The following is an 18,146-nucleotide window of genomic DNA, read 5'->3' as shown; positions in this document are numbered from 1 at the left end:
AATGGCGAGATCTCGGCTCACTGTAACCTCCACTCCCAGGCTCAAGCAATTCCCTTACCTCAACCTCCGGAGCACCTGACACTCCAGGTGCCTGCCACCACGCCCAGCTAATTTTTGTGTTTTTAGTAGAGACAGGGTTTCACTGTGTTGGCCAGGTTGGGCTCAAACTCCTGACCTCAGGTGATCCACCCTCTTCGGTCTCCCAAAGTGCTAGAATTGCAGGCATGAGCCACCGCGCCCAGCCAAGTACAACAAAATCTTATGTAACAAGCCAGTAATATGGGCTATAGCCTTGGTCCCACATAGCATTTTAAACTGTTAAAAATAAATTAGAATTATTGTGAAATCATTGAGGAAAATAAAAATTAGATTTTGAGACTATAGAATTTTGCAAATTTCTGCAAATGCATAAAAAAAGATACAAATTTTGGCCTAGATGTTAATAATTTTACCCAGACTCTTATGGATGTCTTATTTGGTGACGGTCTTCCAGTAATCATGGAACTATAAAGCCCATCAGTAAGGAATATTAAAAAGCATGATAGGACGGGCGCGGTGGCTCACGCCTGTAATCCCAGCACTTTGGGAGGCCGAGGCGGGTGGATCATAAGGTCAAGAAATCGAGACCATCCTGGTCAACATGGTGAAACCCTGTCTCTATTAAAAATACAAAAAAATTAGCTGGGCATGGTGGCGCGTGCCTGTAATCCCAGCTACTCAGGAGGCTGAGGCAGGAGAATTGCCCGAACCCAGGAGGCGGAGGTTGCGGTGAGCCGAGATCGCGCCATTGCACTCCAGCCTGGGTAACAAGAGCGAAACTCCGTCTCAAAAAAAAAAAAAAAAGCATGATAATTCCATAACCTTATTCCACAGAAGGAGTTATTCTACAGGAGGTCCTAGTTCATTTTATTTTTCCCCCTTCTTCACTGCTGTCTGGTAGAGGTACACGTCAACGCTCAGATAAAGCAGGTTGAGAGTCAGCCTGGAGGTTGGACGTCACTGGTGGGCTTTAAAATGGCTCAACTCCTGGTCAGGTTAGGACGTTACTGGTGGACAGACCACAGGACAGCAAATAGCTTAGGAATTGGCAGTGTTTACAAATCCTGGGGAGAGAATTTCAGATCCCGAGTCAAAGCCTGCTGCGATCCCTCCAGGCCTCCCCATTTGCTGCCACGCTCTGGCTTTCCCCGGAGGTCCCAAAGTCCAGCTTCTTACTGGAATCGACAGCCTTCACCGACTAGAAAGCACTGTAATTTTCAGCTTGGGATTTAAGTGGGTATTAAGCTCACGGATTCCCAGGCGTCTAGTCAGAGGCCGAGCTCCCGGTCGGATCTCACCGAGACTTGTTGCTGAGGAACACTGCAGCTTGGCTTCCCGGCGCTTCCCGGCTCCCCCGCAGGGCCGTCAACCACCCACCCCCTCTTGGGGAGGGGACCGACTGCGCACCCCGCCACGCACGTTCCCCACGCCCTGGCCCCCGTCGCGCGCGCTCCTCCCACCTGAGCCCCGCCACGCGCGCCCTTCCCACTGCCCAAGCCCCGCCACGCGCGCCCCCGCTCAGCCCCAGGAGCGCGCCCCGCCAGCCTTTTCCCGCCGCGCTGCCGGGTGCCGCTAGCGCCCTCTCGCCGAGGGAGGCGCTGCTGTCGCCGGGGGAGCGCCTCCTCCTCTTCCTCCAACTCTTCCCCGCCTCCTCCCGCTTCTCCTCCTCCTCCTCTACAGTTGCCTGCCCTGTGCTGGGGCAAGCGCGTCCGGTTTGCGGAAAGCGTTCGGAAATGGCAACTTGCGCGGTGGAGGTGTTCGGACTCCTGGAGGACGAGGTGCGGAGGCCGCGGGGCTGCGGGGTGGGCTTCCCTTTGGGCTATTCAGCAGCCCGACCCGGGGAGGTAGCAGCAGTGGCCACGGCCGGAGGCTCCGCTGTCAGCCCCTCCTCCCTCGTCGCGAGCGCGGGGAGCGCGCAAGGCGCCGCGGGGACTGCGGGGGCGGCCCGGCGCGCGGGCGCTGGGAGCTAGCGGGAGGAAGCGAGTCTGTCGGGTCCACACCGCCCTCTCTCCGAAGCAGCAGCCGCGTTCCTTGTCGGTTTCCTTCAGGAAGTGTTGAGGAGGGGGCGATGCGGCCGGCGGGGGACGCACAGCACTGCGTCAGCCCCTTCCTGCCACCCGCGCCGGGCATGCAGGGCTCCTAGGGGTGGGGAGACGGTCGCAGCATCCCCGCTGTTGATTTGCTACCCCTGGCAGAGGCCCGGCCAACTTAACTTTACGGACTTCGGTCTGGAGAGTTCTAAGTCAATTGTCATTTGCTGTTTTGGTTTTTTCTTCTTTATCTGAAATCCTTTTTAATTCTCTAACTAGAGACAAGATTGGGAGAGCAGGAACGTAAATTTTTCTCTTCCTCCTTAGCAACAAGTGTCAAGTGTGAGAAGTTCATGGTTGGTTTCACCGGTCATCGTTGATATTAAAAAGTAAAGTCAAAAATGTATAAATACCTCATAAAGAAGTTACTACATCCGTTCCCTTTGAAAACTAAGCTCTGGGATTTGAAGAAGGCAGAGCTGGCTCTTCTCAGCTAAATAACATAGTGGTTATGTCTTATGCTTATTAAAAGTACTGTAACACCATTTGGAAAGGCTGTTCCGTCGGAAATGATACATGTGGCTTCTCTGTATTCCTGGAGATTGTCTCAAAAATGCAAATGGGTGGGACATGAAAAGGTTGTATATAGTGTAACAGTGGGACTGATTACAAGTCAAAAAAAAATTCAAATTTTTTGCGTTCTTGTTGGCTGATTAAGCTGCCACCTGTACCTGTTATCAAGATTAGACCCAATTAACAGAAAATCCCTCAGCCTAATTTATGCTGCTTGCTTAGATATTGTAATATTTAAGTTGTATATTTCCTTCTCTTGGTAACTTGATGTCGTCAAAAGTTTTACACTTCTCTTGAGAGTTCTTTGTTTATAAAGGGTGGGAAATTTAATGCAGAGAAGTTATTTCAGGGTATTTTGAAAATGCTTACGTGATGCGGTTAGAATTTAATTTCCTAGTTACTGCTGCCAGAAGGGAAACAAAGTGATGATGGACAAATGGTGGCGGCTTATAGTCCCTCAGAAACCATAGTCAATGTGTTACAGCTAAAGATAACATTCTAGCTAATGGGCGCTTTATTCTGTAGACGAGATCAGAAGATGATGCAGCACTTCACCTGTGATCGCTTTCTTATAAGTTGGATTTCCCTGCTTGCTACCTACACTGCCCAATGCAGATAACTTCAAGCTCATGTCCAACCCCATCAGGCTGGCCTTGGACTTTCTTTCCCTGCTGTTGTTATTCACAGGTAGGCCCTGCTAATGGCAGATTTCTCATCTCGCCTCCTTCCAGCAGAGCCAGTTGATCTTAGTGAAAATATTGCCAAAGCTGTCATTCACCAACTGTTTTCTCTCTCTTGCTACATGATCAGTGTTTTTAATTATCTGCTTTATTAATTTCTCTGTTTTCAATCATCACCTCTCTGCCTAGCTGAAATAAAACTAAGTGTGGCAGTTCGCGGGTGGTCAGTAAGCTACTGGGGCTAAAGGCCAGAAACTCCACCCTTTGAAATGTGGATTTCCTGAACTTGCTGAAGGATTTATACTTCATGGCTTGGGGCCTATCCCATTCACATTATGGGAGTTCTCACTGTCATTTCCATGACTCTAATTTCCTCTATCCCCCTCTGTCTATTTTGTGGAAGGGAGCAAGATAGGAAGATAAGAGATATGGTGATGAAGAGTCTTCCACTTCTTCCATTGTAATTGGATTATTCATTCAACAGACATTCATTTACCGTTTGCTCTGAACCATGCATTGTGCTAGACCAGGGATAGAGACGCAAAACAGTCTCAGCCTCGGATAAGGGAAAGACAAAAGTCACTTTTTTTGTTGTGGTGGCTGCCATCTCTTTACTATCATTTGCCTTTTATTTTCTGGTCCATCACAAAAGTAAAAGGTGGATTGGAACCCCCACACACACATACACAGACACACCCCTTTTGTTAAAGGAAGGAAGCATTGCAGCTGTGTCACTTCTAAAACTCACAGACTAATCTGGAAATAGGCAGCCCTCTGCTGTTGATTAAAAGTAAAGTGCTTTTCTATTACAACAAAAGGAGATGATTCTTATTTTAAATTTGGAACTAAAACAGGGAGAAAAATAATTTGAAATGGGGTAGAAGATAGTGAAACAATTGTAATCAGTAGATAGTGAATAGCTGCTGAGTCACAGTGTCTGAGCCTATTAGCACGAAGTGTGCTAAAATGTAAATCATAATACCTTTCTCTCCCTTTTCTTGTTTCTTTCTTTCTTTCTTTCTTTTTTTTGACATGGAGTCTTACCTTGTTGCTGAGGCTGGAGTGCAGTGACACGATCTCAGCTCACTGCAACCTCCACCTCCCAGTTTCGGGCGATTCTCCTACCTCAACCTCCCAAGTAGCTGAGACTACAGGTGCACAAGCCACCACGCCCAGCTAATTTTTGTATTTTTAGTAGAGATGGGGTTTCACTGTGTTAGCCAGGATGGTCTCAATCTCCTGACCTTGTGATCCACCGGCCTCGGCCTCCCAAAGTCCTGGGATTACAGGCGTGAGCCACTGCGCCCAGCCACCTTTCTCTCAGTTTTCAGTGAGTTTTAACTCTTCTTCTATATATAAGTGGCTTATAATAAGAGATGGCCCTGGCTGCTTCTGCAAAATTTTGCTATTAAAGCATTAACAAACCAAGGAGGAAATGTAGTATAATTTATAACAGATTTGCTCTGACAGCCACTTGAAATTAACAGTAGAGAATAATATGCACCAGTCTTTAGTGGGGATCAGTGTCATGGATGTGGACTGGAATTCAGCATCCCTTCCCACCTCCTTCTAATGCACCTCCCAGTTAGGTGGAGGCGGGAAAACTAAACACTGTTTCCCACACTCCCTCAAAATTATTAGTCTGTATCCAAGATAGGCTCCCCAGTTAGGTGCACTTACTTGGGATTTGGGAAGTAGAAATGAGGTAGAGCATATTGTTTTGTTTCTTTGGCTTTTTCTGCTCAAAAGCACAGTCAGGCAAACATTGAATTTTTCTGCATAAGTATTCCAATATCTGATAACTTGCTTTTTACGTATTGCTAGGAAGTCACAGAAGTAAGGGTGGTGGTGGCTTCTAGAATGAGTTCAAGAATATAACCATCAAGATTGGTTATATTCTTGAACTCATCAGTTCTGGTGATGGCTCCTGATCACCTTTTCTGACTGAGGCGGAGGTAGTAGCTTCCTGGGTGGGTTGGTCTTATGTGTTTCTGATCTAGAACTGCTATCTCCAACCATTTTGGCACCAGGGACTGGTTTCATAGAAGATAGTTTTTCCATGGACCTGGGGTGAGGGCTGGTGGTTTCAGGATGATTCAAACGCATTACATTTATTGTGCACTCTCCTCCTCTCATTATTTCATTGTAATATAAAATGAAATAATTATACAATTCACCATAATGTAGAATCATTGGGAGCCCTGAGCTTGTTTTCCTGCAACTAGCCGGTCCCGTGTGTGGGTGATGGTAATGGGAGACAGGGAGACAGTGACAGATCATCAGGCATTAGATTCTTATAAGGAGCACACAGCCTAGATCTCTTGCATGCGCAGTAAGGGTTCATGCTGCTTTGAGAATCTAATGCTGCTGCTGATCTGACACGCGGCAGAGCTCAGGAGATAATGTTATAGATGAGGAGTGGCTGTAAATACAGATGAAGTTTTGCTCACTGGCCTGCCATTCACCTCCTGCTGTGTGGCGGGTTACTAAGGTTGGGGGCCCCTGCTCTAGAAGTCCAGCCTCGTGCCTACTCTTCCAGCTCTTCCAAAGATTTTTGTAAGCATCTAATCCCCTGTATTAGCTTCTTTCTTCTTTAAACATTGAGAATGGGCCGGTCGTGATGGCTCACACCTGTAATCCTAGCACTTTGGGAGGCTGAGGTGGGCGGATTACTTGAGGTCAGGAGTTCAACACCAGCCTGGCCAAGATGGTGAAACCTGTCTCTACTAAAAAAATATATATATATATTTTTTTTTCATACATACAAAAATTAGTTGAGTGTGATGGCACGTGCCTGTAATCCCAGCTACTCGGGAGGCTGATGCAGGGGAATGGCTTGAACCTGGGAGGTGGAGGTTGTGGTGAGCTGAGATCATGCCACTGCTCTCCAGCCTGGGTGGTAGAGTGAGACTCAAAAAAAAAAAAAACAAAATCGAGAACAGTTTTTGTATCCTATAATAAAGCCTGACTGAAGCAAGGAAAAGAAGGAAGGAAATAAAAAGGAAAGAGTTTAAAGTCTCCACTTCCGGTATGGAGAGTGCAGTTTGCACATACAGAAGAATAGATGCCCCTGGTGGCAGCAGCTGCAATACATAAGCAACAGGGTAACTAAGAAGGGTATATTCTGATACTTCTGGACCCAGTAAGGCTGAGCAGAAACTGACCCTCACTCAAGGAACAAACTTCCCAAACCTTTATGTACTTCACACAAAGGAGGAGAAGTATAGTTTAAGCAGCAGCTGTATTAGTAATCACTTCCAATCTTTCATGCATTGTTTTTGCCATTAGTGCTTTTTTGCAACTGTTTAATTCCAGGATCATTATAAAATATTCTTCATGGGTTTCCCTGGGACCAAAGAAGTGAATAAATACAGTGTATTTTAAAAATAATTTATTTCAAAATTATTTTAAACCAACAGAAAAGTTGAAAGTGTAACACAAAGAGCTCCAGCATCCTCATAGTGCAGATTCTCCAACTGTTAACCTTTTCACTACAATTGTTCCATCACTCTTTTTTGCCATTTTCATTCATCTTTTTCTGAACCTTTTGAGAGCAAGCTGCAGATACAATGCCCCATCATCTCTAAATACTCTAGTGTGTATTTTTCTAAAACAAGAATACTTACCTGCATAACAGCCATACAACTCTCCAGGCTAGGAAATGGAAATGATACACAGTGCCATTCAATCCACAGATACCATCCAAATTTTGATAAATGTTCTAATAATTTATCTTTTTCCTTTTGTGGTCTAAGAACCAATCTGGAAACATATATTGCATTTACTTGGCAGTCTCTTCTAATCTGTAACAGTTCCTCAGTTTTTCTTATCCTAGACAGTTTTAAGAAGGACAAGCTGTACATCCTATGATGTTTCTTATTTTGGGTCTGTTGAGTGTTTCCTTGTGACCATGTTCGGGTCCCACTCTTTGGGCAGGAATCACAGAAATGATGCTGTGTTCTTCCCATGCATCACACCTGGGCACACTGATACTGACTTGTCCCCACACTCTCAGTAATAACCTTGATCACTTGGTCACCTTGGTATCTGACAGGTTTCTTCTCCGTAATGTCACCATTTTTCTCTTTATAATTGATAGTATTTGAGGGGAACATATTGTAAGATTATGCCAATATCCTATTTTCTCATCAAGTCTTCATCCTCAGTTTTAGCATCCATGGATGAATTCTAGATGAAGCAAACACCACTATTTTGTTTTCTTTCCATCTATATTAGTTGACATTCTACGTAAGAAGAGCTTTCTTTTTCCTCTCATTTATTAATATCAGCATGGACTTGTGGAATCCCATTTTATTCAGCAGGTTGTAATCAGTTACTGTCATTAAGTACTTTATTGCTCGTACCGTCCCAGTTTGTCCAGTGAGAGCCCTTTCAAGGAGGTTCCTAGGTCCTTGTAACAAGTCTGCATCATTCTTGAACACTTTATTACTTTCTGGCAGTCGTTGTAGGCGTCTCTTGTATTTTACCTGGCTCAGCTCTGTCTTCAGTCAGCCATTTTCCCGAGGAGCACTGTTTCTATTTAATATAAAATTGCTTTTAAAACATGCTACAATTTGAGTGTTTGGTGTGCTCATTGTTACTGGGATATACTCTTGGACCATCTCAGTGAACAGAGTTAAGAAGTGTATGTGTGTGTGTTTATGTGTGTATGTGTACTATACACACATACATAAAGTATACACATAGATCTATAGCTATTTTTATATCAATCTGTAAATACATATATTTTAAAATTATGATTTCATACTAATTTTTCCATGTCTTAATACCTTAGTTCCTTTATAGCCGTAAGTACTGAAATTTTTTTCATAACTGAAAAAAATTGACTTTTATTATCCTTAATATATTTATTTATTCATTTACTATATGTTCAGTGTAACTAGCTTCCCAACCATGCAGACATCTCCTCTGCCACTTCAGCTCTTCACATCCTTGAATGCCAGAGGGAATATTGCTGTTCTCTACGCAACATCCCTATGCAGCGCTCTCCTCCCCTCCTGGGTACCCTTGCCAGTGGGCACCCCTCTGATGCCCTTCTGATCTCTGTATGGCATCTCCCTCCTCCCGTAGCGCCCCATGCTGGTGAGCATGTGAACCATGCACCTCTGTGAAATTCCCTCCAACCCTACAGACATTGCCTGTAGTGGCTGTGGTTGACTGCTCTGCACCAGGAACGGAAGAAGAGAAGGAACTATAATTTCTTTTATAGGTAATTAGAAATTCATATCACATAGGAATAGAATCTTTGAGCTGTAAGGGACCTTGTAAATAAATCATTTAGGGTGTGCAGAGGTATAGAAAATGGGATTCTATTGGGTTAGAATTCTGGTCCTGTCACTTACTTGGTGAATCTTGCATAATTATTTAACATCAGTCAGAGCAGGACATTCAAGTCTGCTGATTCTCCCATCCCTTACCTGTCTCAGAAATATTCTACAGCATTTGGAGACATGCAGGAACCAGCTGAACACAATTGCTTCTGAGTTTATCATGAGTTCTACTCCAGCACTGAATCTTTAAGTCAGAGCGCTGATTTGAATTGCTAAGCCCATTGTTCTGCTGAATTCTGTGGCAATTGATGTTACGTCTTCCTTACAACTTCATTTATTCTGGCCCCCTTGCCAATCTTATCAAAGTTTTAAGAGGATAAATGAATGGGGAGGGGGTAGGAGAAGTCTGGAGATAAATGCGGGGAGAAAGGCACAGCGCAAACAAATAAGCATTTTGACACTACTTTTTTGAAAGTCGAGGGGTAAATATTTCTGTAGCCCATTATTATAACTCATGGCTGGACTCAAATGTCTGGCTTCAACTGATGTGAGATATGTTGGGGCAATGAAGAGAGTAATGTGAACAATCATGGCAGTGAATAAAGATGCTTTAGTGAAAGTATTCTCCTTTGGGAAAAAGAGTCAACCTTAATAAATAACAACTGCCTTTAACTTAACACCCGCTCTATGCCAGGCACCAGGTTAGATTTTTTCACACTTTAGCTATAATCATCACAACATTACTGCAAAGGTAGGAGGTGTTATCCCCATTTTAGAGATAAGGAATATGAGATTCTGATTTGTTTGAGAACCTTCTCCTAGCAGGTAGCAGATCTGGGATTGAAACGCAGATCTCTTTCATACCAAATACGTGGTCTTTCCGCTTTCCTGCTGCTAATACCCAAAAAAAATAATTTAACAGAAGAGGCTTTTTCTCAGGAAGATGACGAATGGAATGTGTGCGAAATTAACTTGTAATTGTTCTTAGGCTCTCATTTCCACATCTTCTGTCTTTTCTTGTTATAGGTTTTAGGTGGACCTCTGAAATACTTGATTTCTGTGTTTGCTTAGCAAATATTTGATGAACACTATGTATCAGGCATGTGGGTCAGGGCATGAGGTATAATGACGAACAATAGACTTTACCGACTTTATAGCTGAGAGGGAGAGAGAAACATTAAATTATCACACATGAATGTTTTGTAAGTATTATTAAGGAAAACAGTGTAAAATGGAAGTATATATAACAGGCTGGGTGTAGTGGTTCATGCCTATAATCCCAGCACTTTGGGAGGCTGAGGCAGGTGGATCACTTGAGGTCAGAAGTTCGAGACCAGCCTGGCTAACATGGTGAAACCCTGTCTCTACCAAAAATATAAAAATTAGCTAGGCATGGTGGCACACACCTGTCGTCTCAGCTACTTGGGAGGCTGAGGCAGGAAAATTGCTTGAACCTGAAAAGTGGAGGTTGCAGTGAACCGAGATCGAGCCACTGCACTCCAGTCTGGGCAACAGAGCAAGACTCTGTCTCAAAAATATATATATATATATATATCAGAAAATTAATTAATCTTGTATGGTGTGGAGAAGGGAGAAAGTATCAAGGAAATTGAAACTTAGGATGAACAGGAGTTAGCAGGTGAAGAGCGGGGCAAAAAGCCTTCCAAGTAAATAGAACCACATGTGCAAAAGATGGATTGGAGACTAACATGAAGGTTGGAGTGCTAAAACAAGAGGGACAGTGTCAGCAGATGAGGCTGGAGAGGACAGCCTGATCAGGCAAGGCGGGCATACCATGTTAGGGACTTGGAATTGGATACCAGGTGGAGTGGAAATCAAATGCACACAAACCATCATCATCATCAACATTATTTTTCATAATTAATATTTGTTCCTCATATGCTTAACATTTGTTTGCTAGTTATGTATTTCTTCCTGCTTCTTCAACTTTCCATCTGGGATCACTTTGTCTGCCCAAAGTAGATCATCTAGAATTTCTTTATTTTTGGAGATGGAGTTTTACTCTTATCACCTAGGCTGGAGTGCAATGGTGCAATGTTGGTTCAGTGCAAGCTCCACCTCCCGGATTCAAGCAATTCTCCTGCCTCAGCCTCTCGAGTAGCTGGGATTACAGGTGCCGGCCACCACAGCTGGATAATGTTTGTATTTTTTGTGGAGACAGGGTTTCACCATGTTGGCCAGGCCGGTCTCGGACTTCTGACCTCAGGTGATCCACCCGCCTCAGCCTCCCAAAGTGCTGGGATTACAGATGTGAGCCACCGTGCTCGGCCCTAGAATTTCTTTTACTGAGTGTTTGTTGGAATTGAGCTTTCTCAGTTTTTGTTTTTGTGTGAAAATGTATTGATTTTGCCTTCTTTGATGGAATGGGGGTGGGAAAGAGTAAAATTTACAAAGAGTGAAATACGCATATCATAAATAAACAATTTGATGGTTTTTTAACATGTAAAGGCAATGACCCAATTATGATATAGAATTTCCATCATCCCAGAATGCTCCCTTGGGTTCTCTTCCAGTCACTTCTACCCCTCTACTCTCCATAGGCAACCTTTTATCACCATGGATTACTTTTGCCTGTTCTGGAACTTCATGTAAATGGAATGTACATTTTGTGTTTTTTTGTGTCTTGATTCTTTTTGGGAGAGTCATCCACGTGGTTGCTTGTATCAATAGCTCATTCTTTTTCTTGCTGAATAGTATTTCATTGTATGAATATATCCATTCTCCTTTGATGGACACATTGATTGTTTCCAGCTGTGGGCTATTATGAATAAACTTATGGTGAACATTAATCTACAAATCTTTTCATAAAAATATATTTTTATTTCTCTTATGTAAATCCCTAGGGATGGAATTTCTGGATCATATTATATATGTTTAACTTTATAAGAAACTGCCCATCAGTCTTCCAAAGCGATTGTACCATTTTAATCTCCCATTGATAGTATGTGAAAGTTCTAGTTGCTGCACAGCCTTTCAGCAACATTTGAAGTTTCAGCCAAAGCCTTCCTCCTACTCCTGTCTCCCAGCCTTATAGTAACCTAGATTATCAGCTCCATGTGTATCCTTTCAGAGATACTTTGTGTATAAATAAACAGATACAGTGCTATCACACTTAAAAGTTGTGATAAGATGTAAAGTAATGATGAGTTGTTCTTTCTTAGAAGTTATATAGTATTGATTGAATAAAGTCTGGTATTCTAAACGAGGAATACTTCCATAATTGCATTAACTATAGCAGTTTCCTTTCCTACCTCCATGTTCTATACCTGTGGTTCTCAACTTTAGTGTCCATCCGAAGAGTTTGTTATAATACAGAATACTCCACAGTGTGTGATTCAGTAAGTGCAGGCCTGAATACTTGCATATGTAATAAATTTCCATGTGATGTTCATACCTCTGGTCCACTTTGAGAACTACTGCTTGCTCCTAAATGATTCTGGATATTTCTTCTTTATTATGGCTGTTACTGTCAAAAACTCCTGAAGAACTTTGAGCTATGCTTATGGATATCATAGACTCCAGCTTTACAGGGACACTTCTGATTGATTTTATTTCTCAGTATGGGTGATCTTCCATTTATATTTTTATAGACTGTTTCAAATAAATTTACATGCCAGAAGAAAAAAACTGCTGTCAATCCATAGGTTCCAATTTTTAGTTTGGAAAATATGGTCGCCATAAGTGATGTAGCATGTTGCTCAAAAGAAAAAAAATAGAGATTGGGCATGGTGGCTCACGCCTGTAATCCCAGTACTCTGGGAGGCTGAGGCAGGTGGATCACCCATGATCAGGCGTTTGAGACCAGCCTGGCCAACATGGTGAAACCCCGTCTCTACTAAAAATACAAAAATTAGCCAGGCGTGGTGGCGGGCACCTGTAGCTACTTGGGAGGCTGAGGCAGGAGAATCATTTGAACCTGGGAGGCAGAGGTTGCATGCAGTGAGCCGTGATCGCACCACTACACTTCAGCCTGGGTGACAGAGTGAGACTCCATATCAAAAAAAAAAAAAAAAAAAAGGAAAAAATATACATACCTCCCTAGCATTTTTTTTTGTTGAATATTTTGTGTTTACCTTACATAGGGTAAGAAGGTAAACACAAAATATTCATTCACATCTGAATCACTATACCATGTTTATAATTATTTATTACACATTTTTTTATTGGTTTTGTTTTCTGTATGTCACAAATTTAATTGCAAGCTGTTGGACAGAGCTTTAAAACCACTCTGAAGTAAAAATACGCACACACGCACACACACACACACCCTAAACACACTAAAAAATGAATGCTAGCCATTTCCTTTTCCTTGTCCTTGTTGAAGACAGCCTCTTGCTATGTTGCATTCCATCTGGACTGTTTGTTCTCTACACCTGTTGTGTAGCCATCATCTGTGGGCATCCATTTGCCATCATTGTGACTGAGAATTCACCTGATCTCTTCTGTGTTGGATCCGCTGTTTCTTTAATTTCTTGTTTTCTTCTTTCCAAATGTATTGCTTTATTTGGTGGCTTACATCCTCTGTATGAGGGGCAGGTACTGTTGACTGGAGACTCTTACAATAGAATGATCCGAACCTACCATTTCATTGTGAGATTCTCATATGTCACTATTTATAGTATTTTTTTTCCTTGCATCACCCAGTTTCCTCGGAGAGGAATCTTCTGTTCGGTGGGTACAGGTCTAGTGGCTCATATTTTCAGACCCAAGTTGGGGGATGGGGCTAAGGGCTCATTGGGTAAACTTTTCCCTGCCTTTAGTTGTACTCCTATTTTCAGCTACTTTAGAAAGGTTTCTTGTTAATCCAGAATTTGTCAGCCCCTACTGTGTGCCAAGTATTCTGCTGGTTTCTACAGAGATATCCTCTGTAGAGGATATCTTAATGAAAACATGGCCAGGCCTGTAATCCCAGCACTTTGGGAGGCCAAGGTGGGTGGATCACCTGAGGTCAGGTGTTTGAGACCAGCATGGCCAACATGGCAAAACTGAAAATAAAAAAATTAGCCGGGCATTGTAGTGCATGCCTGTAATCCCAGCTACTCGGGAGGCTGAGGCAGGAGAATTGCTTGAGCCCGGGAGGCGGAGGTTGCAGTGAGCCAAGATCGCACCACTGCACTCCAACCTGGATGACAAAGTGAGACTCCATCTCAAAAAAAATAATAATAATTTTAAAAAGTTAAAAGATAAGTTTCCAAAATCTCAGTTTTAAAAGTAGAGAAAGGCATAAAGTTTACAGCCTCAGATGCAAGATAGTATGTGGTAAATGCTACATAAATGAGCCTCTGACAAAGCGAAAGTTAATTTCAACTAAGGCTTTTAGAAAAGATGACGTGGGCTTTGAAGAAAGGTCAGAACTTTCTTTAAAGAAAAAAATAGAATGTAAAATTTACAAAATGTTTAACAAGTAAAAACTTTCACGCTCTTATTACTTTAATGTCTATTTTTATTTTTGCATATTTTCTTCTAATACTTATTATCTGTGTATGTTTTTAGTTGCCATAGAATAGATTTCAGCATTGTTATTTTTTCAATTAATGTAATTGTTCTGTTGTAATAATAAATTACTTTTTTAATGGCTTCAAAGGATTCTGCTCAGATGATATAGGACTTTAACAGTGAAGGAGTAAGGGAATCCAGCTTGTATAAAAACTCAGAGATAAGTAAAAATGAGGTGTATATATTTTTTAAAAATAGACTTCCGAGGGTGAGGGACAGGAGAGGAATGGGAGAAAGATGAAGAATAACAAAAGATGAATCTCCCAAGACCTGTGAGAAATGGAAAGACATACAGCCCTGCGTTTCCTGTTCCTGGTTTTTTTGCACTGACAGGGAATTGGAAGAGCAGTTAGTAGATGTCTTCATGAATTGTGGAGAAAATCTCAGCCCTAAGAAGCTACGTTTTAATTACTGAAGCTGCCTGCATAGATAACCATTACTCCACATTACCAATTTGTTTCTCCTTATCATTCAAAAAAGCCACATCTCTTTGCCTATAGTTTGCAACTTTCTATTTTATTTTCAAAAACAATAAAGCTCTCTTTACTCATGAGTGGAAGAGGGAAGGTTCAAGGTTTAGTGAAGAGCCCTGGTCTGGTATAATTTTATCCCTGTTTTGATTAAGGAAAGGGTGTTTAACTTTTGTCCTTTTTTACTTATTTAAGCACTATGCAGATTTCTGTTAATAGTACTCACTATCAGAATTCTAGTTATTGAAGAGTTTTTTTCTGTAGTTGCAGCATTTATGCTGCTTTCCCTCCTTTTCAAAGATGTGAGAGATAACAATCTCAACAAATGAAAGTGATGGAAAAGACTAATTTTGACAATTCTCTAGCATAAAATTATAAAATGAAGTTAAAATCGATACAAATATGAAAATAAGTGGCCCTTATTGATTTTATGAAAGCGATTTTTAATCAGTGTAGCTTCTTATCAATTAATCATAGCATTTAAAATAACTAATTCTGATTTTTGTGGTACAAAATTATTATTTTGTGGTGGGAAATGCAAGGAGAAAGGTTAAAAGTTAAATGCATCTGGGATAGCTGTGTTATTTATAATCCCCTGGAATTGTTTTTGATTAATGCTTGTTACATTTTCGTCATGAGACTGAGGAATGTTTCAGTCAAGGGTAATATGGATGGTGTTTAATATCAGGAGCTCCACGAATATGGATTTGCTTTTTAGAGATATATGATAATCTCTTTTCTCAGTTAAGGTCATGTAAATTAGAACTGCTGTCTGAACTTAGAAAAAATAAGTAACATTATTTGCTGTTGTCACTTTCAGTTATACTCTACCACTTGAGAGAAATTGTGCTTGTTAATTAAGTTATCACAGAAGAGATTTTTAATCTGAAGAATTCAGTTTTGGAGATTTCTACCTATGCAATGTAGTATGGCTACTTACCAGTAAACTGGTATAGGAAGAATTTGACCGTCAGGGCAAATGGAATACTTCAGTCGGCCTATTTATTCAGTGACCTTCCAGAAAAAAAAGAGTAATCCATAAGTGTCTCTGATTTTTGGGAATCCTTCCCCTCAGAAAACTGAAATTTCAACTTACATGTTTTCTTCTCTCGTTTTCAGTTCCATCTTTATTGCTCATACCTGAGGATTTCCCTTCTTTTTTGCAAGATCAGCTATCTATTTAATTTTATTTGGTGATGGAAGAAAGTTATTTTTATCTAGCATCTCCAGTCAGAGTTTTTTTGTGTTATATTAATTTACCATATGAGTTTTAGAATTAGTAGAATATTTCATTTACAGTCATGCATTGCTTAACAACGGATATACCTTCTGAGAAATGTATCATTAGGCAATTTCATCATTGTGCAAACATCATAGAATGTACTTACACAAACCTAGAAAGTATAGCCTACTGCACATGCAGGGCTGTGTGATACAGCCTATTTTTCCTAGTCTGCAAACCTTTACGGCATGATACTGCACTGAATACTGTATGCAGTAGTAATACAATATAAATATTGTGTATCTAAACATATCTAAACATAGAAAAGGTAAAGTAAAAATTTGGTATAATAATTTTATGGGACCACCATCATATATGCTGTCCATCATTGACTGAAATACCATTCTGCAGCCACGATTATATCTTAGTTATTTAGCAAGATCTCCTGGAACAGGGGTGTTTGTAAATCTTTAGAAGGAAGAAGGTTAAAATAAGTAATCTATGATATATATATTTTCTCCCACTCAGACCTCTTCTGAGAAAGACATACAAGCTGCTACTTATCAGTGGAATCATTTTAGAATAGAATCTGTTAATTTGCTATCTCTTGTGCTATCACATTTCATATTTGTTGATCTTTTAAATTTTTAAAAAATGTTTAACTTTTATGGACACAGTAAGTATATATATTCATGGGGTACGTGAGATATTTTGATACAGACATGCAATGTATGATAACCACATCCAGGTAAATGGGGTATATATTAGTTAAAGCTTTCATCATTTCTTTGTGTTGCAAACATTCTAAGTGTTCTCCCTCTGTTATTCTGGAATGTACAACAAATTATTGCTGACTGTGGTCACCATATTGTGCTATCAAGTACTAGGTCTTACTCGTTGTATCTAATTATATTTTTGTGCTCATCCACTTCCTCCAGGTCTCACTACTCTTCTTACAAATGCGTGAGAATGTACAAAGTTTGTTTTTCTCTGCCTGACTCATTTCACTTAACATAGTGTCTTCCAGTTCTAACTGTGTTGTTGCAAATGACGGAATCTCATTCTTTTTTATGGCTGAATAGGACTGCATTGAGTTTACGTACCATATTTTCTTTATCTGTTCCTCTGTTGATGATTGCAAGCTGATTCCAGATCTGCTGCAATACATGTGGGAATGCAGATATCTCTTCAATGCCCTGATTACATTTCCTTTGGGTATATACTTAGCAGTGGGATTGCTGGAACATAAAATAATCTATTTTTACTTTTTTGAGGAAACTCCATAGTGTTCTTCATTGTGGTTATACTAATCTACACTCTCATTAATGGAGTATAAGGATACCCCTTTTGCCACATTCTTGCCAGAGTTTGTTATTGCCCGTCTTTTGGCTAAGAGCCATTTTAATTGGGATAAGATGATACCAAATTGTAGTTTTGATTTGCACTTTCCTAATTAGTGATATCAAAAACCTTTTCAAATACTTGTTTTGCACTTGTATGTCTTCTTTTGAGAAATATATATTCAGATCTTTTGCCCATTTTAAAATCAGATTATTGGAGTTTTTCCTATTGAGTTGTTAGAGCTTCATATATTTTCTGGTAATTAGTCCCTTGTTGGATAGTTTGAAAATATTTTCTCCCATTCCGTTGGCTATCTTTTCACTTTGTTGATTGTTTGCTTTACCATGCAGGAGCTATTCTTTTTTTTTTTGAGACAGAGTCTCGCTCTGTCACCCACGCTGGAGTGCAGTGGCATGATCTCAGCTCACCGCAACCTCCACCTCCTCAGTTCAAGCAAACTCTCCTGCCTCAGCCTCCCAAGTAGCTGGGACTACAGGCGTGCTCCACCATGCCCAGCTAACGTTTTGTATTTTTAGTAGAGATGGAGTTTCACCTTGTTAGCTAGGATGATCTTGATCTCCTGACCTTATGATCTGCCCGCCTCGGCCTTCCAAAGTGCTGTGTTACAGGCATGAGCCACTGCGCCTGGCCGATGCAGGAGCTTTTTAAGTTGATGTGATCCAATTTGTCCATTTATGGTTTGGTTGCTTGTGCTTTGGGGTATTGCTCAAGAAATTTTTGCCTAGACCAGTGTCCTGGAGAGTTTCCTCAATATCTTGATTTGATTTTTTTTTTTTTTTTTTTTTGAGACGGAGTTTCGCGCTTGTTGCCCAGGCTGGAGTGCAATGGCGCGATCTCGGCTCACCGCAACCTCCGTCTCAGCCTCCTGAGTAGCTGGGATTACAGGCATGCGCCACCGTGCCCAGCTAATTTTTTGTATTTTGAGAGACGGGGTTTCACCATGTTGACCAGGATGGTCTCGA

The 18,146-nt window shown here is 41.2% G+C and overlaps 1 protein-coding gene across 2 annotated transcripts in view; it reads left to right on the top strand.

Moving 5' to 3' along the window:
- Positions 1-1,734: 1,734 nt before the first annotated feature.
- NEDD4 (NEDD4 E3 ubiquitin protein ligase) overlaps positions 1,735-18,146 on the top strand; it is a 162,542-nt gene continuing 146,130 nt past the window's right edge. Inside the window, exon 1 of one of the 2 annotated variants that reach the window (XM_021673874.2) lies at positions 1,735-1,817. In XM_021673874.2, coding sequence (XP_021529549.2) covers positions 1,773-1,817 — 45 coding nt within the window. In that variant the 5' untranslated portion in view covers positions 1,735-1,772. Of the gene's footprint in view, positions 1,818-3,308; positions 3,330-18,146 lie in introns of those variants that run through there. The other variant, XM_064365708.1, reaches the window with a different exon arrangement.

The sequence above is a fragment of the Aotus nancymaae genome, unplaced genomic scaffold (assembly GCF_030222135.1).
Source record: "Aotus nancymaae isolate 86718 unplaced genomic scaffold, 86718_ANA_hifiasm-v0.15.2.pri h1tg000062l, whole genome shotgun sequence".
NCBI classification, from domain to species: Eukaryota; Metazoa; Chordata; class Mammalia; order Primates; family Aotidae; genus Aotus; species Aotus nancymaae.
The sequence above is the reverse complement of the archived record's forward strand: the minus strand, read 5'-3'. Positions and strand labels throughout refer to the sequence as shown.